The sequence below is a fragment of the Bufo bufo genome, chromosome 3 (genome assembly GCF_905171765.1).
Source record: "Bufo bufo chromosome 3, aBufBuf1.1, whole genome shotgun sequence".
Taxonomy (NCBI): Eukaryota; Metazoa; Chordata; class Amphibia; order Anura; family Bufonidae; genus Bufo; species Bufo bufo.
Genome location: NC_053391.1, coordinates 339,299,930 through 339,326,506, shown reverse-complemented (window position 1 = coordinate 339,326,506; position 26,577 = coordinate 339,299,930). Strand labels below are relative to the sequence as shown.

At 46.2% G+C, this 26,577-nt stretch overlaps 1 protein-coding gene across 3 annotated transcripts; it reads left to right on the top strand.

The window, feature by feature from the left end:
• The first annotated feature begins 530 nt into the window (after positions 1-530).
• MEAF6 (MYST/Esa1 associated factor 6) lies at positions 531-26,577 on the top strand. 3 transcript variants are annotated; one of them, XR_005777569.1, is made up of 8 exons: positions 531-659; positions 2,680-2,795; positions 4,602-4,689; positions 4,916-4,961; positions 6,558-6,750; positions 23,530-23,583; positions 23,924-23,957; positions 26,441-26,547. XR_005777569.1 is itself a non-coding variant. In XM_040424429.1 (7 exons), the coding sequence occupies exons 1-7, from the start codon at positions 570-572 to the stop codon at positions 26,447-26,449; spliced, it is 576 nt and encodes a 191-aa protein (XP_040280363.1). In that variant the 5' UTR covers positions 531-569; the 3' UTR covers positions 26,450-26,577. The 3 variants fall into 3 exon arrangements, 2 of the variants coding, with proteins under 2 accessions (XP_040280363.1, XP_040280362.1); XM_040424429.1 differs by lacking the exon at positions 23,530-23,583 and having other exon boundaries at positions 26,441-26,577; XM_040424428.1 differs by lacking the exon at positions 23,530-23,583 and having other exon boundaries at positions 23,924-23,961; positions 26,441-26,577.

Sequence of the window (26,577 nt, the reverse complement as noted above, 5' to 3'; positions counted from 1 at the left end):
GTCCGTCATAGCGGAGTCCATAACGGAATTCTTAGATAACCCGAACTTTGTACGCCGAACTTGAAACACAAGTCCGCTCATCCCCACCAATCTCTTACTGATGATCTGTCCTGGAGGTTTTTCCACATCTGCCTTTTTATTTTCCAATAGAGACCTAAATGTTTCTCTGATCAGCGGAGTAAAAACTGGCAGTGTGAATACAGCCCAACCTGTTGGTGTGTTTCTGTAAACTGTGACATAAACCTCAATAGGCAAAGTCTACCCACACCCTATCTCTAGGTCTAAAATCTGCAACAGCCAATCCGGATCCAGCTTTCATTCTTTACAGTGCAGGGTGGAAATAAAAGAAGCTATCTGGTTGGTTCCCGTGCGCAGACAGTATACTGACAGTCCGGACTATAAACGGTAGCGCTACATGTGGGAGCGGTAGGTCTACTACTACTACAGCCTATATAACGTTCCCAGCCGTCGCGTCTGACGAAGCGCTGAAGGTGGGCCAGGCTTATATATCTGCTCGTCGCAGCCGCCGCCGCCTCCCCTTGTCCCTCCCTCCTTCCTCGCACTCCATCATGGCGATGCATAACAAGGCCACAGCGCCTCAGATCCCAGATACGCGCCGGGAACTAGCCGAGCTAGTGAAGCGGAAACAGGAGCTAGCGGTAAAACCGACCACCTCTCTTTCTCTATATCACACACAACCGCCCGTTACGTCTCTCCTTCATATCGTTATCATACCATACGTTTTCACCGTACAGTTACGCAAATAGCGTAGCTGGGCTGACCATGTGTGTGTGCGGTGACGTATCCTCGGTGCGTGAATTGCCCTCTGCGTTAATCGATAAGCGCATAGGGGAGATGTTACGTAGCCGAGGTCTCCGCCCCCTTCGCGCTGCATTGTGCGCAGTGGCCGGGCTCAGGGCTGGACTGTACGTACTGTAGGATAGGGTAGCGGCAATGGCGGGAAAAAGAAACGCAGGGTTAATGGCGCCGAGCTTAGTCACTACATGGCCCGGAGTTCAGCAGCCGCTTCACTGACAGGGCTGCTTTCACCTAATAAAGTAGAACTGGCTTAGTTGCCAGCAGTAACCAATCAGATTTTTTCTTTCATTTAATAGAGGTCCTTTGGAAAATGAAAGGTGGAATTTGATTGGTTGAACATAGGGCAGTTGACATCATTGCTGTGGGGTAGTATGGCGGCTGATTATACAGTATATGTGTTTCCTGTAAATAAACCTAATCCACTGAGTTCTCCTTGTGTATCTGTCTCTAGGAAAGCTGAGGGGCGTACAGTATCGGGGCCATGAGCGTACACATACTGGGCCTCCATTTATCAAAACGGTCTCAGTTGCCTAAAGCAACCAATCAGAGTTTACCTTTCATTTTGTAATTTGTTCCGAAAAAATGAAACGTGACCTCTAATTGGTTTCTATGGGCAACTAAGACAGTTTGATAAATGGTGCCCACTGCCAGGGACGTGTGCTGTGCGTCACTGAGCAGACGATTGTGGGGAAGGAAGCGTTCCTTTGTGACAATGGCCTGTTTGTTAGTGGAGGTGAGGGCTGCATTTACATGCATGGTCACCTCCACAGTATGAGGATGAGCGACGGCTACTGCCCCAAACAAAGCCGCCTGCTTGTCTGTGAGCTCATGCTAGCGCACAGTGTTCTCCGGCTGAAGATGGAGAAGCAGGGAGAAATAGGTTATCTGTGAGGTGCTTTCTGCAGCAGATGTCCATGAAGAAAGGACTACGTTTCTTGAGCAGGTTATTATTTAGTGTCCCGTTAAGGGGTTCTCCAGGATTCTCTTTTAATAACCCCCTCCCACATTAAGCAGTTTCCGTAACTCCCTTTCATTGCTACGGGAATTATGAAACAGCAGATCGCCGGTCACGTGGATGTATTCGTAAGTCCGTCCAACCCTGGCGGGTGATTACTGTGATTATTCCCATCTCTATAGTGAAAGGCTGAGATGGGTCAACGCCTTTAAAGAGATTTAATATTGATGACCTATCAAGCTGGCGCTGGAGCTCCAGGGAACCATGAACGTTGTAGTGGAGAGCGCCAACCATTGACTTCAATGGGAACAGTGGTGTAATACAATGTTGATGGTGCTGTGTAGCTCCAGTGCCAACTTCCGGCAACAAAGTTACACTGAACAGTTGCTCATCGGGGTGCTGGCCCCCAGCCAATCGGATTTCATTGAATAGGGGCTCTTTCACACGAGTGGATGCCGTGCAGGTAATCCACTGCGTGAAAGACAGCCAAGCCCCGTTCCGGACAGCAGAGACACAGAGCATTAACATGATTGATAATGCTCTGTGCCTCTCTGTGATCTCTTTACTACAAAATCACAGTGAGATAAAGTTGTCACTGTAATTTTGTAGTAAAAAGATCACAGAGAGGCACGAAGCATTATCAATCATGTTACTGATCCGTGTCTCTGCTGTCCGGAGCGGGGTTTGGCTCTTTCACGCAGCGGATGACACGCACGGGATCCACTCGTGTGAAAGAGCCCTAACTCGGTAGCTATAATGCATTTTTAATTGCATGCAATTACAAAAGTATTCAGATCCCGGTGCTGGATCGTAAAATGTAGAATATAATTCATGGGACAACCCCTTTAACTTAGTAGAGATGCTTTTATGGGCCGCAGTAACCTTTCCTCACTCTGTTTTATTAGGAAACGCTGGCAAATCTGGAACGCCAGATCTATGCGTTCGAAGGAAGTTACCTGGAAGATACGCAGATGTATGGAAATATTATCAGGGGTTGGGACCGTTACTTAACAAACCAAAAGTAAGTCTTTACCCTTGGGTCGTATTCACATGCACTTGTAGCAGGGATCCGCAACCCCCTGCGCTCCAGCTGTTCTGAAACTATAACTCACAGAATCCTCCTTTCACTACTTTGGGGGTTACTAGAACAGCCAAGTACGTGTGCATGATGGGAGTTGTGGTTTCACAGCAGCTGGAGTGCCGAAGGTTGCTGATCCCTGACTTATAGCATCACATATTTCTACTGCTTTTCTGTTTTGAATGTATTGGAGACAGCACGCCAGTGAAGTATTTTCGAAAATTGCTTATTTTATAAATTTATTTCAACACCAGTGGTACATAATCGACACCAGTGCAACGTCTCAGGCCCTTTTATGGGTGCCCTTCTTCAGGCTGTAATGGTGTCTGGCCAGCCTGAAGAAGGGCACCCACAAAAGGGCCCGAAACATTGCACTGATGTCGATTATGTACCACTGGTGTTAAAATAAATTAATAAAATAAGCAATTTTCTAAAAAACTTCACTGGCGTGCTGTCTCCAATACATTCAAAAGTGTATACCAAGATCCCCAGGTGGAGGGAGATAGCCCGTGGGATGCGCACCCCTAAAAGCCATCTGGACAAGTGCTGTGGCCACTACTTTGTCTACTGCTTACCTGTGCTCTGAAAAAAGCGGACTGAAAACTTGCCTGTGGTTGTATCAAGTTGTACCCTGATTACGATGACCATAGTATTCTACGGCGCACTACTGTACCTCATTGTGCTTCCGATTTTACACTGAGGCGTTTACTCCGTGATTCTGTGAGAGAAACATGATCCAGCACTTGTCTTGTTACAGATGAATTTTATTCCCTTGCCTATTCTACCACACAGCGACGCTCGTAGATTCAGGCAGTCTTGCAGTTCTTCCACAGTCTTATGGCCATAAGAGGTTAATATTTTTTTCTATATTGCTTACAGGGGCTTAAAAAAAAATTAAAAAAAAATTAAAAAGTGCTACTCATCCTCCTGAAATAACCTCCCCGCCCCAAATCAAAAAAGTGATGCCCTTATCGACCAGTTCCCTCACCCCTCTGGCCCATCGCAACTCGGTGTGGCAAAAATGCAAGGAGATAGCCTGCTTAGCTATAGCGATGCATCTGTGAGCCGTATATATAATATATTGCTGGATTTAAAGTGAATAGAGTTCAGCGAGGAAAACGTACAGACCATGCTGCTACAGTGAGGATCCAACCTTTAGAGCGCAGCACATTGAATCGGTGACCAATTCATCATAGGCCATTAAAGGGGTTATCCAAGACCTATAACGCCACCCCATATGCCCGGGTTCCTCACAGAGGTTGTACTTGCGTTGCTCCCCAGCACCCATGTTGCTCCTAATGCCAGCACAGCTGCTGCTGCATTTCCCTGTCATGTGGATGAAAACATCCGACGAAAAGAGGGGGGGTAGCCAATAACAGGACACGTCGGGAACGAGACTCCCTCCCTTTTCTCCCCTGCTTTTTCTTGTGCTGGGCTCCAGACCTCCCCACTTCTGTTTGTTTTCCTGGCTGCAATCCGTGCACCCAGGTCGCCGCTACAGCCAATTACTGGCCTCAGCAATAATATGCTGTGTACTGCTGAGGCCAGTGATTGGCTGTAGCGGTGCCCTGGGTGCACGGATTGCAGCAGCAGTTAGGTTTGGAGCTCGGCACTGGAAGCCTCAGGAAGAGAAGGGAGAGTATCGATTTTTTTGTTAATTTATCTTCTCCTCCCTTCTCCCATTTAATTATGGAAAGTCAAAAAAATGCAGCAATACATCTTTTTACTAATGCTGTATTGTTTCCTTAGGAACTCAAACAGTAAAAATGATAGAAGGAATAGAAAATTCAAAGAAGCAGAAAGACTGTTCAGCAAATCTTCAGTCACTTCAGCAGCGGTGAGTAAGTCTTAGTTTTCTCCGCTAGCATTGTGGTCGAGATGTTAATGTGGTCATTTTATAGGCTATTCGGTTTAGCTGCACATGGATTGTATTATGAAGAACTCGATCCCCTGAGGATTGAATAGACGAATAACAATGCAGTAATGCACTCATAGCCGGAATGTCCTTAAAATATGTTGTGCGCAAAAGTAAAATCTCTTTTTGTCTTTTATTCACGTTTTAGGCAGTGAGCGCGTTGGCTGGAGTACAAGACCAAATGATTGATAAACGTGAGTTGGTCTACAGTCTCTTTAGGTTTATAGCATCTTTTTTGGAAAAGCTTCTTCCACCTCCACACGGGTTGTTAACAGATCCCCAGCAAATTCCATATGGATTACATGTGTTTTTCTTGTGGATTTTGTTGCAGATTTGAACTGCTTGTCGATTTTCTGCCTGGATTTCACTGCAGCTTTTTTTACGCAGCTTGTGAATGACATATGAAATCTGTCACCGGTTTTATTATGCTGCTCTAAGTCCTAACGGCTCCAGGACATGCCGATGAGTCCTAATATTCATGAGCTCCCAGCTCTCCCTGCCCACCTGCCACTGAGCTGAAATCAGCAGCAGGGGGCAAAGAGAGTCAGGAGCTCATGAATATCCGGCTCATCAGCATGCGCTGGAGCTATTCAGTACAGGATCAGTTAAAGGGCTCGTTCACATGACCGTATAAATGGGTCCGCATCCATTCCGCAATTTTGCAGAACAGGTGCGGACCCATTCAATACAATGGGGTCGCGAAAGGGACAACACACAGTGTGGTGTCCGCATTCATAGTTCCATTCCGCGGCCCCGCAAAAAATATAGAGCATGTCCTTTTCTTGTCCGCGGACAAGAATGGGCATCTTCTATATAGCTCCGACCCTGTGGAACGTACATGGTCGGTATCTGTGTTTTGCGGATCCGCAATTTGGGGACCCCAAACACGGCACTGTTGTGTGAATGTACCCTAAAAAAGTAACTCAGCATTTTTGGTAGGGGGATCTGTTACTGGTTTATGCTGACTCTGCCGGTCTTGAGCTTCTGATTACCGTCTCATTTGTTTCTCTCCCGACCTCCATAAGGCTGGGACTATACAGCGACATGTCATGTGACATGACAGGCAATTTTTACAGCAAAGAAACATTTCCAGTAGTTGGCTGTAAGGCCTCATTCACACAACCGTATTTTTGGTCCTCATCAGATTCACATTTTTGCGAATTGGATTTCAATGGGTCCGCAAAAAATGTGGACAGCGCTCCATGGTGCGGTCCATATCTGTATGTCTGCTCCGCAGTCCTGCAAAAAGGATAGAACAGACAAGATATTAGGCATTGTTATGATGGATCCACAAAATAACGTATGCAGCACGGATATCACACAGACATCATCTGTATTTTTTGCAGATTCACATTCTGCGGACTGCAAAATACATACGGTCGTGTGAATGCACCCTAAGTCTTTTAGAACATATGACTATCACTACACATATAGGGTGAGATCTATCAAAAGTGGGGGAAAGGAAAACTGGCTTAGTTGCCCATAGCAACCAGTGAGATTCCACCTCCCTTGGAAAATGAAAGGTGGAATCTGATTGGTTGCTATGGGCAACTAAGCCAGTTTTTTTTTTTTTTTAAATAAATCCCCCCACCATAGATTTTATTTTTTACATGGCATTTTTTTTTTAAATGCATGTACAAAATACATAATAATAAAAAAATAGACCTAAATGTAAAAAAAATATTTTTTTTTTACGAGGTTAAAGTAGAGGTATTTGTGTAGGTGTCTTTGATCGCCCAGCTCTAGAGAGGCCACAGTTGGAGTTTCTCACTTGCAGTATTGTATTGCAGGAGAACCAGGTAGTGGAACAGAAAGTGACAACTCTCCAGACTTTCAGAATCAGGAAAATGAGCCCAGCCAAGACGATGCAGAAGATCTAGATGGCTCCCTGTCGGGTGTCAAGCCTCAGAAAGCAGCCTCATCGACCAACTCCGGAGGACATCATAGCAGTCATAAGAAACGCAAGAATAAAAATAGGCACAGGTTGGCCAAATCTTTGTTACTTTCATGCTCAAATGTAAAAGAACTTGTGTTTTTTTTTTTTTACTTTTGAAAGGAATTTAGGGATTATGCTTTTTTTTTTTTTTTTTGATCACTTTACAGATGATTGTTATGAAGGTGTATAAAATACACTGCCTGTCCAAAAAAAGTTGCCACCAAAAAAAAAGCCTTTTGCTTTGATTACAGCACACATTCACTGTGGCAGTGTTTCGATAAGCTTCTGCAATGTCACAAGATTTATTTCCATCCAGTGTTGCATTAATTTTTCACCAAGATCTTGCATTGATGATGGTAGAGTCTGACTGCTGCGCAAAGCCTTCTCCAGCACATCCCAAAGATTCTCAATGGGGTTAAGGTCTGGACTCTGGGGCGGCCAATCCATGTGTGAAAATGATGTCTCATGCACCCTGAACCACTCTTTCACAATTTGAGCCCGATGAATCCTGGCATTGCCATCTTGGAATATGCCCGTGCCATCAGGGAAGAAAAAATCCATTGATGGAATAACCTGGTCATTCAGTATGTTCAGGTAGTCAGCTGACCTCATTCTTGGAGCACATACTGTTGCTGAACCTAGACCTGACCAACCCCAGATCATAGCACTGCCCCCACAGGCTTGTACAGTAGGCACTAGGCATGATGGGTGCATCACTTCATCTTCCTCTCTTCTTACCCTGATGCGTCCATCACTCTGAAACAGGGTAAATCTGGACTCATCAGACCACATGACCTTCTTCCATTGCTCCAGAGTCCAATCTTTATGCTCCCTAGCAAATTGAAACCTTTTTTTCTGGTTTGCCTCGCTGATTAGTGGTTTTCTTACGGCTACACAGCTGTTCAGTCCCAATCCCTTGAGTTCCCTTCGCATTGTGCATGTGGCAATGCTCTTACTTTCACTATTAAACATAGCCCTGAGTTCTACTGTTTTTTTTTTTTTTTCTTATACAATCATTCAGGATTTTTTTCCCGACATTTCTTCCTAGAATACGATGGTCCCCACTATCCTTCCAGTTTTTAACAATGCGTTGGACAGTTCTTAACCCAATTTTAGTAGTTTCTGCAATCTTCTTAGATGTTTTCTCAGCTTGATGCATGCCAGTGATTTAACCCTTCTCAAACATCTTTTCCACGACCATGAGATGTGTCTTTCACATGGTTGTTTAAGAAATGAGTGGCAACTCATTGCACCAGTTAAATAACTTGTTGCCAGCTGAAAGATAATCGCCCATGCAGTATTATCCAATAGGAGGCTCATAACTATTTGCTTAGTTAAATCCAGGTGCCGACTTTTTTTTTTTGAACAGGCAGTGTAGTATTTCATATCGTTAACAAATCATTTAGAGCACTTGCCTGGAGAATGGGAGCTCCAACCCCAATATTCTTTTCTCGCCCATATTCCTTGGGGGACACAGGAAACCATGGGTATAGCTCTGCTCCCTAGGAGGCGTGACACTAAGTGAAAGCTGTAAGCCCCTCCTCCATCAGCTATACCCTTCAGCCTGGAGAAGAGACTGCCAGTTTTTGCTTAGTGTCCAAGGAGGCAAGACACCCCCTGCTTATGCAGGGTTGTTTTCCTATGAATTTTTTATTTTTTGCGTTATTTGTTGTTTTTAATTCGATTTTTTTCTACCTACAGGGACAACAGAGGCGCATTAGACCCCTCTGTTTCTCCCGGGGTTGAGTTGCGCCAGTGCCGGTAATTCCGCACTGCCGCCTCCCCCACAGAAGACAAGGTGGACCAGGGCAGCCTCGCTCCCCTGCGTCCCGCCAGCTCAGGGTCGCCCGCACGCCAAGTCCCTCCCCCGGCTTCCTGCCACTGCGGTGCCAGGAGCTGAAGGGGCGACCCCCGCTGGATGGACTGAGGGCGAAGACAGCGTATGGTGAGAGTGGCTGCTCCAGCCTCCCCTTCCTCCCTCCCACCGCTGCTACATCCCCCATGGCCGCTGCTACATCCCCCATGGCCACTGCTACATGGCCACTGCTACATGGCCACTGCTACATCGCCTGCCCCCCCCCCCCCCCCCCCGGGCATATCGGGACGTTACCGGGCAGGGGAGTTTATCTGGGCAAGTCCTTGGCAGCGGCTCTGCTTCTTCTTCAGCGCGGCAGAGGGGGGGCGGAGCTTCCTACATGCGCTCCACTACTTCCGGTTTCATCGGGCTCCACTTCTCAGTGCTGCGTGGAATCCTCTCTGCCGTGCGATCCTGAAGCCATTCATCTCCGTGCTGCTGCCTCTCCTCCACAGCCTCCTCAGTCTGTTCTCCTTACCGCTGCCGCTTGCATCATCCGGGTCTGGTAGGACTGTTAACCCCCTCCGTGCCACCACTTTTCTTTGGGGTCTCCCACTTTAAGTGCAACATCTCTTTTCCACCATGTCAGACCCTTCTGCAGCCGCCAAGCCTTGGTACCATGCCTGTACTGCTTGTAGGGAACCCTTTCCCCGGGGGCAGTCTGATCCGCACTGTACTGCATGCCGAGCTCCACCGCAGCCTCAGTCGCCCGCTGTGTCGCTCCCTGCTTCCTCTGACCCGCCTGACTGGGCTAGATCCCTGTCCCAGGCCGTGGAAAGCCTCACTCATGTCGTGGGCCGCCTAATAGACAGGCCACCTACCCCGCAGGACGCCTCTCTGACTGTCGCGCCCTCCGGGTCCACTGCTTCTGCCGCTGCAGCGTGTTCACTCCCTCTTAGTGACCCCTCCCGAGCTAGGCACTCTCAGAAGCGTATTAGAGTAGAGCGAGCCTCCTCCTCTGAGGCCTCACTCTCCCCGCCACGCGTGCGCACCCAGACGGGCCTCTCCTTTCCAAAGGATTCGCTCTCTGAAGGTGAATTGGCGGTTTCAGATTTGGAAATGGACTCGGCCCTGCCGTCCAAGCTAGCCTCAGCGATGGGTCAACTCATCTCTGATATTCGTGACACCTTTAAGGTGCAGGATGACCCCCCTAGCTCTGACGCAGCTAGCGTCTCCTTTATCAGACCCAGGCAGGCCTCAAAAGTCTTTCCAATCCACTCTGATTTCTCCTCTGTGGTGTCTAAGGCTTGGGCTCGCCCGGACGCCCGTTTTGTCAACCCCAAGAAGCTAGACATTTGTTATCCTTTTCCAGCCGATGTCGTGGCCACATGGTCTTCCCCACCCAAGGTGGACCCCCCTGTGGCCCGGCTGTCAAAGAACACGGCCATCCCTGTTCCCGACGGGTCCTCTCTTCAGTCAGCGGAGGACCGTCGCATGGAGACCCTTTCCAAGGGCATTTTTGCTGCCTCCGGTTCTGCTCTCAGACCGGTTTTTGCCTCTGCTTGGGCAGGGAAAGCAATCTCTGCTTGGGGTGCGCAGCTGGAACAGGAGTTGGACTCGGACGTCCCCATCCAGGACCTACGTTCCTTGGCCTAGCTTATTATTAGGGCCGGGAATTTTGTTTGTGAGGCCTCCCTTGATGCGGGAGCCCTTATTGCACGCTCCTCCGCCCTGGCAGTTTCCGTCAGGAGGGAGCTCTGGCTGAAGGTTTGGAAAGCGGACGCTGCCTCCAAACGTTCCTTGGCGGGGCTACAGTTTGCGGGTTCCCGCCTTTTCGGGGTCCGCCTAGACGAACTTATTTCGGAGGCCACGGGTGGTAAAAGCACCCATCTTCCTCAACCCCAAGCCAGGGGCGCCCCCCGCGGACGCCCTGGTGCGTCTCGTTTTCGGTCCTCCCGCAGGGCCTCTGGGGCTCCCACCACAGCTGCCGCTTCGGCTCCTCCCCAGGATAAGCGTAGGAAGCCGTTTTTTCGGGCGCAGCCCTCCTGGCGCAAGCCGCAGGCTGCCCGCACACCCGCAGCAAAGCAGTCCTCTGCCTGAAGGCGCGCCCCCACCTACCCGGGTGGGGGGCCGGCTCCTCCTTTTCAGGGACATCTGGATGGCTCACGTCTCCGACGCCTGGGCCCTCGAAATTGTGTCCTCCGGATACAAAATCGAATTTGCATCCTTCCCTCCAGATCGGTTCTTTCGCTCCCGCCCGCCGCGGGACCCGAAAAGCGCGGCTGCGTTCTCCGCGGCTGTTCAAGCCTTACTGGACAGGGGGGTGATTACCCCCGTTCCTCTAGAGGAAAGGTTCCAAGGGTTCTACTCGAACCTCTTTGTAGTTCCCAAGAAGGGAGGTTCGGTGCGGCCCATTTTGGACCTCAAAAAGCTCAACCGTTTTCTCCTCCTTCGACGGTTTCGGATGGAGTCCCTCCGTTCCGCGGTGGCTTCCCTGGAGCAGGGAGATTTCATGTCTTCCATCGATATACAGGATGCCTACCTCCATGTTCCGGTAGCCCGGTGTCACCATCGCTTCCTCCGATTCGCCGTGGGGGACCTCCACTTCCAATTTGTCGCCCTTCCCTTTGGGCTGGCAACAGCCCCCCGGGTGTTCACCAAGGTCCTGGCCCCGGTTTTGGCCTTACTCCGTTCCAGGGGTGTTTTTCTGCTACCGTACTTGGACGATATCCTCATCAAGGCTCCGTCCCTTTCTCAAGCGGTTGCCAGCGTGGATCTCACTCTAGAGACTCTGGCGAGGTTCGGTTGGGTCATCAACTTCCCCAAGTCCTCCCTTCCCCCCTCCAGACAACTAGTCTTCCTGGGAATGCTTTTAGACACAGGAGCGGCGGAGGTACGTCTTCCCTCGGAAAAACGTCTGGTCCTCCGTGGGGCGGTTCGGGGTCTCCTTCTCCACCGTCGACCGTCCTTCCGCTTCTGCATGCGGGTCTTGGGGCAGATGGTTGCCTGCTTCGAGGCGATCCCATTTGCGCAGTTTCACTCCCGCCCTCTCCAACGGGCGATCCTCTCCTCCTGGGACAAATCGCCGGAGTCTCTGGATCATCCCTTCCATCTATCGCCTCCGGTGCGGTCATCTCTCCGCTGGTGGTTACAGTCCCCTCTTCTGGGCAGGTCCTTTCTGCCACTCAACTGGTTGGCGGTTACAACCGATGCCAGTCTCTTGGGCTGGGGAGGCGTGTTTCCTCCCTGATCCGTCCAGGGCATTTGGTCTCCATCGGAGTCCAAACTCTCGATCAATGTCCTGGAGCTGAGAGCGGCCCTTCTGTCTCTACGACACTGGACTCATCTGCTGAAGGGTCATCCAGTTCGTGTACAATCGGACAACGCCACGGCTGTGGCGTACATAAACCACCAGGGGGGCACTCGCAGCGCTGCAGCAATGCGGGAGGTCACCAGCATTCTCCGCTGGGCGGAAGCCCACGTCCCGGCCCTATCTGCAATTTTTATTCCAGGGGTGGACAATTGGGCGGCGGACTTCCTCAGTCGCACCACCGTCGACCCCGGCGAGTGGTCTCTTCACCCGGAGGTATTCGAGGCCATTTGCCTTCGTTGGGGCATACCGGACGTGGACCTCATGGCCTCAAAATTCAATCACAAGGTCCCCGCCTATCTGTCCAGGGCCAGGGATCCGGGAGCTTGCGGAGCCGATGCCCTCGTTCTTCCTTGGCGAGGCTTCGCGCGCCCATACATATTCCCTCCCATCCCTCTCCTGCCCAAGGTCCTTCGGAAGATCGCGGCGGAAGGCGTCTCGGTGATTCTGGTCGCTCCGGACTGGCCCCGCCGGTCTTGGTATGCCGACCTCATGCTGCTCCTGGCAGACGCGCCCTGGCCGCTGCCCGCCAGGGAAGATCTTCTCTCTCAGGGACCGATCTTCCACCCGCGTTTAGGGTCCCTACGTTTGACGGCGTGGTTGTTGAGACCACCGTCCTGACACGTAGGGGTTTTTCTGCGGACGTCGTCCGCACCATGATCCGCGCCCGTAAGCCGTCCTCTTCTAGGATCTATTATAGGACCTGGAGGACCTTTTTGGGGTTCTGTGCCGATCTGGGGATTCCTCCGCTCCGCTTTTCTCTCCCCACCGTTTTGTCCTTCCTGCAGAGCGGACTGGCCCAAGGTCTGGGCCTTAGTTCTTTGAAGGGTCAGGTGTCTGCGCTGTCCATTTTGTTTCAGCGCCCACTGGCCCCCCTTGGTCCTGTCAAGACCTTCCTTCAGGGCGTGGCTCACGCGGTTCCCCCGTACCGCCCTCCGGTACCGCCCTGGGACCTGAACCTGGTTCTCTCAGCGCTCCAGGCTTCCCCTTTCGAGCCTCTGCGGACGGTTTCCTTGCGACTTCTGTCCTGCAAGGTTATTTTCCTTGTAGCCGTCACCTCTCTTCGGAGGGTGTCCGAATTGGCTGCACTCTCCTGTCTGGAACCTTTCCTAGTGTTCCACCAGGACAAGGTGGTTCTTCGTCCGGCCCCTTCCTTCCTTCCTAAGGTGGTCTCCGCCTTTCATCTGAACGAGGACATCGTTCTCCCCTCTTTGTGTCCTTCCCCTTCCCACCCGCGGGAGAGGAAGCTTCATCGCCTGGACGTTGTCAGGGCGCTCAAGATTTACCTGGAAGTAACCAGCTCTTTCAGGCATACTGACTCGCTCTTTGTGGTCCCGGAGGGGTCGCGCAGAGGGATGGCGGCATCCAAAGTTACTATCGCCCGTTTTGTCAAGATGGCTGTTACTGAGGCTTATCTCGCCAAGGGCAAGGTTCCGCCCCTTGGTGTTACCGCTCACTCCACTAGAGCGGTCGGGGCTTCCTGGGCTCAGAGGAATCGGGCTTCTACGGAGCAGATTTGCAAGGCGGCCACTTGGTCCTCCTTGCACACCTTCACCAAGTTCTACAGGGTGCATACTCATGCGTCGGCTGACGCTGCTTTAGGCCGTCTGGTGTTGCAGGCGGCAGTTGATTGATGCCTCTGGTGTTGGTTGAGTTTGTTCTGGTCCCTCCCTTCTGGGACTGCTCTGGAACGTCCCATGGTTTCCTGTGTCCCCCAAGGAATATGGGCGAGAAAAGGAGACTTTTGTATTACTTACCAGTAAAGTCTCTTTCTCGCTCTTCCTTGGGGGACACAGCACCCGCCCTTCATTTGGGTTACAGTTGTGGTTCCGGCTTGGTTGCCCCCGTTGGGGCTCGACAGTTCTTTTCCGGTTGGTGGTTATCTTTCACTACTTGGACACGCAACTGGCAGTCTCTTCTCCAGGCTGAAGGGTATAGCTGATGGAGGAGGGGCTTACAGCTTTCACTTAGTGTCACGCCTCCTAGGGAGCAGAGCTATACCCATGGTTTCCTGTGTCCCCCAAGGAAGAGCGAGAAAGAGACTTTACTGGTAAGTAATACAAAAGTCTCCTTATTTCTTCAAGGTGCCAGGTAGTAGTTAGGGCCATTTTATAAAGTCTAGTCGGCTGTTTTGGGTACTCCCATAGAAGTGAATGGAGAGAGTCATGCATGCGTGACCGCCTCTGCATTCACTATGACCGCGAGATGAGGTGAAGGTCACAGCAGTAGACCCACAACTATCCTGTGGATATTACATGGGTATCCCTATGGGAATATCCCTGTATAAGCGTCAGGTCTGTTTTATTGACATCATTACTTTCTCCTGCAATCTAATTAAATGTGGAATCCCTTAGGACTGTAAACTGGAAAGTGTGTTGCTCCAAAACCAAAGCAATTCAGTGTAAAAAGGTTACATAGTTAACGTATGATTGAAAAATAGACATAAGTCCATCAAGTTCAACCAAGCGATAGGTGGGGATGTGAATTTTAGAAAAAGGGGAGTGAGACCCAGACTTATACACTTTCATTGTTTGGCTTTTTATATAAGCTTGGAGAAAGACTATTCTAAGGGTCCTGGGTTTTGGAATGCGGGCTTGATATAAAATCCAATATATGATGGTGGCATTCATTGGTTGCTTGAGGGTAGTCCAGTGGCACACATTTTTTAGCCCTCCTTATCATTAAGAAAACAAGGCTTTCTATGCAGTGTTCTTAGATGTTCTTAACTGAATAAGTATGTCTGTGACCACCTCTATTCCTGGTGCCCAGTAGGTCACATACTCCCTATCCCAGATATACCTTTGTGTGCTTTTCTCAAATTACCCCTGAAAAAAAGCTCTTTATATTGATTAGGAAATTCTAGTCCATAGCCTTTACATTGATGACCTGTCTGTAGGATAACCAGCCAATGTTTAATCTGACTGCAGTACCAGAAACATGATCCTGCCCCTTTGTGAATCATAAAAGGGACTTTTTTTACTGTGCTGATCAGAGAGGATTCTGGAGTTCAGACCTCCATGGGACAAACAATGAAGACTTATCCCAAGTCCTGGAGAACCCCTTTAATACATGCCACAGCCTTTTACGAAAACATATTGTCTTAGATAACCTCATTGTGTAAAGGGGTTTCCTGGAGGTTTAGTAATGATGGCCTATCCTCAGGATAGGTCATCAAAATCTGATCAGTAGCGGTCGAACTGCTCCTCAGCTTCTTCCTAGACCTGTAATGTCACGTTCATCGGTTATATGGCCTAGGCACAACTCGGTCTCTTTCAAATGAATGGGCCTGAGCAGCAATATCAAGCACAGCCTCTACACAATGGATGGCGCTGTGCTTGGTAAGCAGCGAGGAGGCTGCAGCGCACACTGGTGCCCTTTGGCCTCTTCAAACAGCTAATTGCCAGGGTGCCAGCTGTCAGACCCCCAACTTTCTGATATTGATGACCTATCCTGTAGATAGGTCATCAGTAGTTTACGGTAGTTTCCAGAAAATTCCTTTAAAAGAGGTTACAGTTTTAGGCAAATAAAATGTTCAAAGTTTAATGCAAGGGATACAACTCTCATCTTCTCTACTACCTTCTGTCACCATTTACCTGTTTATTCTTGATTACATCCAGAGGCTGAAATCCTGTCCTGGATGTGTTAAAGGGATTCTGTCATCTGGATTTCAGCTACAGAGCTTTTCACATCAGTCTCCTCGATTTTAGTTTAAAATATACTAGTCTTACCCCCATATGTTTTGTCATTTAGGCTAAAAATCACTTTTATTCATATGCAAATTACCTCTGTAAGGAAGCCCAAGGGGCTGTCCCTCTGGCCGATGGAGCCCAGCACTGCCCCGCTGTTAATTATTCACTCCTCTCCTCGCTGACTTTTTAATTTTTTTTTCTAGTGCGCTGTAATCTCGCACATGCGCCCTGGATCCACTAGTCTAGGCCCACGTGGTGTACTGGCAGCAGCCTCACTGAACCAAGCGTGCATGCGCTAGCTGTCTGCGCACTTCGCTGCTGCCAGGAGACAGTGCAGGCCCGGACGAGTGGATCCAGGGCGCATGCGTGAGATTACAGCGCACTAGAAAGTCAGTGAGGAGAGGAGTGAATAATTAACAGCGGGGCGGTGCTGGGCTCCGAGATAATGGGGTGGCTGGGCTCCAACAGCCAGAGGGACAGCTCCTTAGACTAGTTTACGGCGGGTGTACAGCCTGTCGGATCAGTGCTGCCGCTAGTGCACGCCTGCATATCGTAGTTTTATGCCGGACGCCTCTCGGCATGTTTGCCGTGCTGCTGCCGGAACTCTGGCCTGCCCCCATTATAGTCGATGGGGCCGGAGCAGTAGTCCGGGGGCACGCATGCACTAGCGGCAGCACGGATCCGATGGGCTGTTCACCCGCCGGAACAGCCTGCCAGAGTTCCTTGCCGCTAGTGTGAAAGTACCCTTAGAGAGGTAATTTGCATATGAATAAAAGCGATTTTTAGCCTAAATGACAAGACATATGGGGATAAGACTAGTATATTTTAAACTAAATCGAGGAGACTGATGTGGTGATGTGAAAAGATCTGAGGCTAAAATCCGGATGACAGAATCCCTTTAAACTCACAAAAGCGCAAGGCTCAAGACAAATGAGTTCCACGCCAGTGTCTACGGGATGCGATCAGTCTGTGGATGTAAGCTGGAATCTTTCCTTTTCTCTGAAAGCAAAAATAAAATGGCATCAAAATGAGAAAATTGCTTAAAGGGGTTATCCGAGTTATGGGAAAAAAAATAAAACCTAACAAAATTAATCAGGATATACATATACATTAGTCAAGCTTGATTTTTTGAAAAAAGAACGATCCTTACACCTTTTCCAGGTTCTGTTATTGGTGTGTTTACATGCAGCAGTAACAACAATGACTCATCTCTCCCTCATGAATATTTGTGGGAGGGGTTGATCTGTTATATTTGTGGGAGGGGTTGAGCTATTAGCCGCAGTTAGAAAGTTGGAGGTAGCCGCGGCACAAGTGAGGATCGCGCATGCGCGATCAACTCACAGCCGCACGGACTGTAATGCAGAGAGGTGGGGGCGTGGCCAAGGCTGATGACGTTCCGTTGACATGGCTTAGTCACTCCGACAAGCAGAGAGCTCCATGTCAACGGAACGTCACAGCTGATGACGTGGGCGGTCACATGACTGTTTAGTGTAGCAGAGAAACGGCACAAGATAGGTACAGCAAGTGATTTAGGAAAACTAAGGTATAGGAGAAATAAAGCCATAAAGATAAGGTTAAGTTAACTCGGATAACCCCTTTAAGTTTTTATTATACAGTGAATAAGATATACCTAGGCTATACCGGGGTTTACCCATTCAGGTTTTTATGCCGTTTTTAAAGCCGAAGACCAGAGTGGATTAAAAAAAAGTAGCAGCCTCAGCCTCTCCTTTATGTGTCCTCTCTGCATTCTGTTCCTGGCCTTTGCCTCAAAAACTGCTTCCAAAGACCTGAACTTGGAATCCCAGCCTTACATAAAAATGTGAAGCCCTTTGTATAATACAGGTTATTTGATATCCGAGTTGATTATGGTTATTTGCTGAAAATAGTGGGGGGCATATTTGTCATACTGTTGCATGTTCAAGTGTTAACTAAAGCACTGGTTCTCAAACTCTCCTGTACCCCTGGACAAAACCAAGGGCTGCCATAGATATGGGTCATAAAAATTTTGTCAAAAAAAGTCATGCATTTTTTTGCAGGTTCAAAAAATACATGGTAAGAAAACACTAAGACATATCCTGAATTCAGACAGCTGCGGATATAAAACAGTCTGAGTCTGCAAAATGGGCACAAACGTGTGAATAAAGGGAACCTGTCACTATAACTGCTGTACTATCTGCAGGCAGCATGTTATAGAGCAGGAGAAGCTGAGCAGATTGATATAGAGTTTTTATGAGAGAAGATTCAGTATAACTTACCCTGTATAAGGCTCATGTACATGAACATGTGCTTTCCGCATCCGTGTGTCCGCTCCGCAAAGAACATGTCCTATACTTGCAATACGCAAAGTGGAGACCACGGACCCATTGAAGTTAACAGTTCCGCAAGAAAATGTGGAATGCACATAGACTGCATCTGTATTTTTGGACATTCACAAATGGCATGGGGCCTAAATGTGTATACATAGCGGTAGTTCACAGATAGGACCACCCACTTGGGCTAGTGAGCTCAGAGAAAAGATTTTAATGAATAAATAAAAATTTTTGCTTAATCTTTTCTCATATAACTATATATCAATCTGCTCAGCTCCTTCTGCTCTATAACATGCTGCCTGCAGATTACACTGCATTTTCACGATGACAGGACCCTTTTAAAGAGGACCTGTCCACTCTCCTGGTGTCTGTTTTAGTAGATATTTGCATTCCCCAGGAAATTACAATTTTGAAGCATAGTTTCTTAATGCCATAAGGCTGATCGCATACAATTTGCCCTTCAGATGCCGTGGTCAAATGTGACCACAGCATTTGAGCAGTCCGGAAGCGGAAGCCGCGCGCTTCCTCTCCGGTAACAACGTTCCCCGGATGAGATCGGGGAACCTGTTATGGCTCATGCACACAAACGTATTTTCTTTCCGTGTCAGTTCCGTTTTTTTTTGCGAAATGTGAAGCCATTTATTTCAATGGGTCCCCCCCAAAAAAAAGGAAGGTACTCCGTGTGCATTCTGTTTACATATGTCCATTCAGCAAAAAAAAAAACATGTCCTATTATTGTCTGCATTACGGACACGGATTGGACTGTTCTATTAGAGGCCAGCTGTTCCACAGAATGCACACTGACATCCGTATTTTTTGCTGATGCGTTTTTGCGGACCGCAAAATACATACGGTAGTGTGCATGAGCCCTTCCATTGCTGAAATAGCCCGGTACCGATACACTAGGTGGCAGCATTGTATAGTTATATTGCAAATAAAGTGCTCAATGATGGCTATATAGCCATCATTGAACACAATAGGCAATTTAATGATTGCCAGTTATTGTCACCCAAGGTGACTTAAAAAAAAGTTTTTACAAATATAAAAAAAATAATAAGTTCAAATCACCCCCCTTTCCTTAAAATAATGGGCATCACTGCGTGCGAAAATGCCCATACAATTAAAATATAATATTAATGGCATACGGCAAATAGCGTAACGGGGAAAAAATAAATAAAAACGGCCTATTCGCCCCTCTGTACCCTTACTGCAAATTCATCCATAACTTCTAGTAGAAATAATAAAGGAATGGCACAACATAGAGACATAAGAATAGATGCCCCAGAAATGTTATTACACGGGGAATGCATGAAGCTATTAAAACATGTATGTCGGGAGTGGTGAAAGGTCCTCTTTAAAGGGGTTTCTTCAGCAAATGGCATTTACTGTATCATGTAGAGGAAGTTAATACAAGGCACTTACTAATGTACTGTTATTATCCATATTGTCTCCTTTACTGGCTTAATTAATTTTTCCATCACATTATACACTGCTTGTTTCCATGGGTACGACCACCCAGCAATCCAGAAGTGGTGGTCGTGTTTACACACAATAGGAAAAAGTGCTAACCTCTCTGGTGACAGGGACCATGGGAGCACAAGTAGTGTGCAAGCATGGCCACCTCGGATGTATGGTCGTAACCATGGAAACAAGCAGTGTATAATGTGATGGAAAAATGAAGCCAGCCAGCAGAGGCAGCAATATGGACAATAATACATTAGTAAGTGTCTTGTATTAACTTTCTCTACATGATAAATGCCATTTGCTGAGGTGGTACAACCCCGTTAATGAAACAGACCTTCAGGATAGTTGACGGGTTTTGTTTAATGGCAAATGTATAATCAGCCTGTGGTGCAGCCCGAGGGCTAGAGAGGCGTTTTCTGACAGGTTCCTTGCTGTTTTTAAGCCCCTTTTTTTTCATAAATGAGCTGTTTTGATGATTATGGAATCAGTGTATCAGAAAGGAACCTGCTAGATCATTTTCTGTAATGGCTGTCTTCACTTACAAACAATACTACTGACTTTTACTTTTCTTTAGGAAAAAGCCTTAACCTTCAGCCATGTTTTGCTCGCAATGTGTCCATGGACTTTATGCCTTCCGTTCTGCTTTCTCCTAATCCAGCACATTTGATTCATTTTTCTTCAGATTAGCATTCTGTGTTGTGCTAATCACACAATTCCACTAATCGGTGCATTAATCCCTATTGCTTTCTTTTCTCCTTAATGCTTCCCCCAGTCCATCTGGCATGTATGATTATGACTTCGAGTAAGTGCGATTCTTGTGTCTGTACATCTGTTCAGATCATACAACTGTATGTTCATCATTGGCTTGTACTGTCTTTACATGCATGCTTGAATGTCGCTTTAGAATTGATTTATGGAGTCTGGGAAACATAAACTGGCCAGTCTTTTATGCCATATTTTTTCATTCATGTTAGTACTGAGTATTTGCACTTTAAAAACACCAAACGTACACATAATGAAGTAATAGTTCCATAGTAGCTGCAATATCCACTATAACAATTCGTATACAGTCAATGTGACCTTGGAACTCCACTGGTTTCCAGAACAAGGCCCATTCACATGGCATCTTTTGAAATGGGAAATTTGGCATGGATTCCGTGCCAAAAAACCAGTGTCGGCCACACGGGGTCCACCCCCCATTGTTTTCAATGGGAAACAGCACTGCTCATCAGGTGGCTGTGGTCCGCTCTTAGTGCGATCTTGACTATAAACCGCAGCTTTTTGTATTGAATTTATGCCAAATGGTGATATCAAAACACGCTGTGTGAATAGGCCTAAAAGGCTATACGACCCTAGGCTATAAAGTGGCACAGATTTAGTGGGTAAGTGTGAAGCCCCCGTTTATGCTTTTGCCACAGACTTCTTCCTGTCTCTCACGGTCTCGAGGGAAACGGTTGAGGATGTCTCCTGTACTGTTCCAGGCTGGCACTGCTCTATTATTGGGGCACTGTATGATGCACACTCTGTTATAGGTGTATGGTTACAGACTGGCTTTTTTATGTGACCCTATGGCTGGCACTGTAATAGAGGCTGACACTTTCTTCGGTGAATTTTGGAACAGAAAAAGATTAATGGGGTCATATATCAAACTGGTGTAAAGTAGAACTGGCTTAGTTGCCCATAGCAACCATTCAGACTCCACCTCCAGGGGCTGTCAAAAATGAAAGGTGGAATCTGATTTGTTGCTATGGGCAACTAAGCCAGTTCCACTTTACACCAGTTTGATAAATGACCCCATAATACTGTAGAGCCATATAGTGTGTGTCCCTCACTTCTAAACTTTGGAGACATGCAGTCCTGCAAGTCCCTGCACCTATTATCAAGGTGGCTAGCGATGTGATGACAGAAGGCAATAATTCTGACTTCAGTCAAGGCTGTGGCATCGGTTACTAATAGAAACCACAGCATCGAGTGATATGATATTCAAAATTATGACTGGTCATTGTTTTGTGGGCACTTGGTTAGAGTTTCGTTGACTAGGGAGTCCTTAGAGAAGAAACCCTGTCTTAGAGCACTGCACAGAGATTTATTACTAGAAACCTGACACCGCAAAAAATAACAGACCAGCACCTCCAAACAGTATGAAATAGTGTAGGTACATGCTACCACTAGCAAACACTATATGCAGCAACATGCTATATGCACAAATACACATTCAAACACTGGAAGCATGGATTACCGTATACAAAATTGCATTACTGCTATACTTACTACATACGGTAACAATTAGAAGCTCTTTGCACACATTTTTTACCAAAATTGTATCGGGCCCGTCTTCAAACGGTAAGGTGGCTTCTGCAGATGTAACTGACAGCCACCATTCTTGTCCCTCTCTTCCAATTATCTGGCTTTGTGGGCTGCCCTGCACTTTGTGTATATGTCTATATCTGAAGAGTGTCTAAAAGAGGGTTTTAAAGAGGACCTGTCAACAGTTTGAAAAATTAAATCGGGCGTTTCCCTTATTTCCCGCCACTTCTATGTTTCTTTTATGTCTCTAGTCGCCCTGTTCCCAAGATACGGCCCCCTTCATGCTCTATATGTAAATAGGGCAGCGGTTTGCCACAAGGCAGTCTATGTGCAGTTTTCCCCCCTGAAAATAATAAAGGGAAGTGCTTAATTTTTAAACCTTTTTTATTTCTTATTTTAACAATAAAGAAATCACAACAATGTTTCCACACTATAATGCCCACTACCTAATCCCTGGCTCCCACTACTACACATTCAACCGTAGATTAAAAAAGAGGGTGTGCTCTAGTATTCCAAATAATTAGTAACATCCCTCACATTACCGCCATTTATATCTGCAATCCTGTCAACATATAACAGGCTATCCATTTGGCGTTCCCGAAGCTTCACCACAGGAGGGTAAACAGACTTCCAGTTCAGCAATATGGACCTACAGGCCAACAATATGCCTTTAAGAGCCACGACCTATTGTCTTTGGGGAGTCTTATTCCTATTTTACTACCTAACACATAATTTACTGGATGCCATGGGATTTTAATATTAAAGACAATCTTCCGGTCTTTGGAGAACACAAATCTAATGGCGTTGCCACATTGAATTATTATATATATATATATTATTTTTTTCCAACTGCTGACAGGTGCTCTTTAAATCCCTCTATTAGGCACTTCAATTATAGACCTTGGGTTAGGCTATGGCACATCACACTCTGCCCTTTTTAGGATGTGTTATTGGAAGAAAGAGACTCTTTGTATCGGCCGTCCATGCTGGCTAATAGAGGGGTGTCTTCCATTCAAATGCTATAACAGGGTTGTCTAAGGCAGACATGCCCTTTAAAGTTTTTACGCTGCAGTACACCACTTTAAAGGGCATTGCATCTGTGACCCATTTAAGGGAATGTTAAACCTTCAGATGGCGGGTTTGCTGAGATTCGGACCACCACCAGTCTGATATTGATCAGATGTATCCTAAGGACAGGCCATCAGTTGTAAAGAACCAGAAGACCCCTTTAAGCTCTCCATAGCACCCCATCATTCTTGAAATGGATGGAGATACAAGATCTGACTGTATGTGACCTTTCATGAATCCACGACATATCATAAAACCATGTAACTGGATTTGCTCTTTAAACATTAGTCCAATCATTCCAGTAGGGTCTTCACAATCAAGAAACAATAAAACGTTAAAAAACCTAAGAGGAAAGCCAATACATTTCATTAATATCTGCTTACTGCAAGCTACGTTAACATCACTGTTGCATACATTGGACACGCCAAAAAACTGCAGTATGGATGTGCACACTTCAAATCCCATTCATAACACTTTCTTCTGCTGGAGAATCCAACGATTGTCGATGTGTTCCCCCTAGATTATATAATCTGCTCATCAACTTGAAAATTGGTGAACTGGAAACCTGTATGTGGGTTTAACTGAGTCACTAATTAAACTCCCACCTTCTGAATGGTTTAAAAGGTCTGGTTCCGATTTTTATACAAACATTTTTGGTAATTTTTAAGAAGTAATTCCGCACCCTTAGATTGACTTTACAATACATCATGGGACACAGTCACAAAAGTAACTTCAAGTATATTTCATTCCCTCGTGAAATCTGCCAGTCTGACTTTTTAATTCTATATTTGCTGTATGTTGAAGACCATTTACTCTATTTTCAGTCTCAATATCTCCCGATCAAGCACAGAGTGACGCCTGCGCTTCCTTGTTCATGTGTAAGTGGCTTTATAGGGTCTCTAGAAGTAACGTACAGGCTTTCAAGGGCCTGCTTGAAAACATTAAGTAAAGCTATGTTTTGTGGCTGTCCCTTTATGATAACAGGATATTAGATTCACTTTTGTTTTTACCTTTTACATTTTTTGTTCAGTTTTTTTTGTGTTCCATAAAACTGTGCTAGCAAAATTTACACATGACATCTTGATAAATAGTTAAAACCTCATGGCCCTTGTTAATACGTAATTCAGAATGGACATATTTTTATTTTATTTTTTATTTTATTAATAAGCAATGTCTCTTACTTATTTTCTTTCTGTTTTTTTGTTTTCTTTGCTGTAGGATTGACCTCAAGCTAAACAAAAAGCCCAGATCTGTAGGTATTGAATGTTATATCAGCGTTTGTTTGTTTTACCACTTTATGAGAACTTCGCAATTCTTTGCATGGATTTGCCTATTATATGAATTTTTTATGGGGTTTTCCAGGTTATGGATATTGATGATTTATCCTTAGGATAAGTCATCAGTATTGGGCTACTTTCACACTTGCGGCAGAGTGATCCGGCAAAGTGATGGCATTTGTAAAAATGCCTGATCAGTCAGAAAAATTTATTGAAATGCCGTATCCGTCTTTCCAGTGTCATCTGGCAAAACGGATCCGGCATTTATTTTTTCACCTTTTTTTCGGTCTGCACATGCGCAAACCGGAAGGACGGATCCGGCATTCTGGTATTTTGAATGCTGGATCTGGTACGAATACATTCCTATGGAAAAAAAATTCAAGCAAGTGTTCAGTTTTTTTGGCCGCAGATAAAACCGTAACATGCTGCGGTTTTATCTTTTGCCTGATCAGTCAAAAAGACTGAACTGAAGACATCCTGAACGGATTACTCTCCATTCAGAATGCATGGGGATAAAACTGATCAGTTCTTTTCTGGTATTGAGCCCCTAGGACGGAACTCGGTGCCGGAAAAGAAAAACGCAAGTGTGAAAGTAGCCTTAGATCGTAGGGGGTTCAGCACCTAGCACTTCTACCAGTCATCTGTTCATAGCCGGCACTAGCACAGAGTACATTTCCAGAAGCAAAGCTCCATTTTCTGTGCTGTGGCCAAGTAAGGCTACTTTCACACTAGTGTTTTTGCTGGATCCGGCAGGGCTCTTCAACACTCCTCCGTTACTGATAATACAACCATCTGCATCCGTTATGAATGGATCCGGTTGTATTATCTTTAACATACCAAAGACGGATCCGTCATGAACGCCATTGAAAGTCAATGGGGGCCGGATTTGTTTTCTATTGTGTCAGAAAATGGATCCGTCCCCATTGACTTACATTGTGGGTCATGATGGATCCGTCCAGGATGGAAAGCAAACCGAAGCATGCTCTCCGGTATGAGAACGGAACAGAATGCATTTTGGAGCATTCCGTTCTGTTCAGTTACGCTTTGTCCCCATTGACAATGAATGGGGACAAAACGGAAGCGTTTTTTTCCAGTATTGAGACCCTATGACGGATCTCAATACCGGAAAATATTAACGCTAGTGTGAAAGTAGCCTTACTGTAGCTTTGCTCCTGTTCACTACAGTACATTTGTAAGAGAAAATGAAAAGGCAATTGATAGTCACATTTGTAACAACCCAAACTATAACACTATCACATTCCATATCTCACAAGGTGAACGCTACAAAAACAAAACCCCAAAAACTATTATGGAATTGCTGCTTCCCCCCCCCCCCCACCCCAAGCCTCGCCCCAATATGGTGCCATTAAAATACAACTTTCATGCTGTGTTGAGGGGAAAAATGAAAAAGTTATGGCTTTTGTGGGGATTAGGGATGAGCGAATCGACTTTGGATAAAACATCCGAAGTTGATTGGCATAAAACTTAGTACAGTATTAGAATGTATTGGCTCTGATGAGCCGAAGTTATTACTTCGCAAAGTCTCGCGAGACTTTGGGTATTCACTTCAGAAATTCATTTCTTCTGTAAAAAAAACTTTTAATGAACTCTGGTTCGGTTACAAGGCACCACTTGGAACCAAAACAGAGTTCGGTAAAAGGTTTTTAACAGTAGAAATTAATTAAACAGTACGGAGCGCTCGCTCCATACAGTATTCTAGTGAAGTTTTATGTGAATCTACTTCTGATGTTTCATCCGAAGTTGATTCGCTCATCCCTAGTGACGATGAATAAAATAGAAATGCCCAAAGTACCTGGTCCCTAAAGGGTCAAGAAAGCTAGAGATCCTACTAACCAAAAAAAATATTAAGGGTATCCATTTATTAAGTCCTGAAAATGTGTAAAACAAAATACCACTCCAGCTCCTTTTAAAGGGGTTGTGCAGGCTACAGATATGGATGACCTGTCCTCAGGATAGATCCTCAATATCAGATCGTGCAGAAGCGCTTATAGGAAAGCTGCATCCTCTTCAACATTTACTTGCACAATGTCTCCATTGTAGTGAAATTACAGCCATTTGCCCTTTTCAAATAAATGGAGGAGGAAGCTGTAATTACACTGCATCGCCACAACATTGGAGACGGTGTGGAGGTAAACCTTGAAGAAGACTTGGTGCTTGCAGGAGTACCGCGGCCCCTTTAAACAGTGAATCAGTCCTCAGCCCATCTGAACTTCATGACCTATCTTGAGGATAGGTGATCAATATCTAGCCTGGACAAACCCTTTAAGTAAATAACAGGAAAATAACTGCCCAAATCTATTGGATAATTTTCTTTATCTATAGGTTTGCCTTTATATATGCACACGCTGTATTTATACTGCTTTCTTTGAGTGCAGGTTTATGAGAAGATGATTCATTTTCTTAATTCATTAAATTTTTTATTTTTTATTTTTTTTAGGATTATTAATGTGGCTTCGTCTTCAGCATCAAGAAAAAAAATTCAGCAGAAAAATGAATTATTCATCCAGAATTTTTATTTACCCAAGACTGGACTAAAACATTTCCTTCTACATTAAAAATAAAGAAAAAGACATA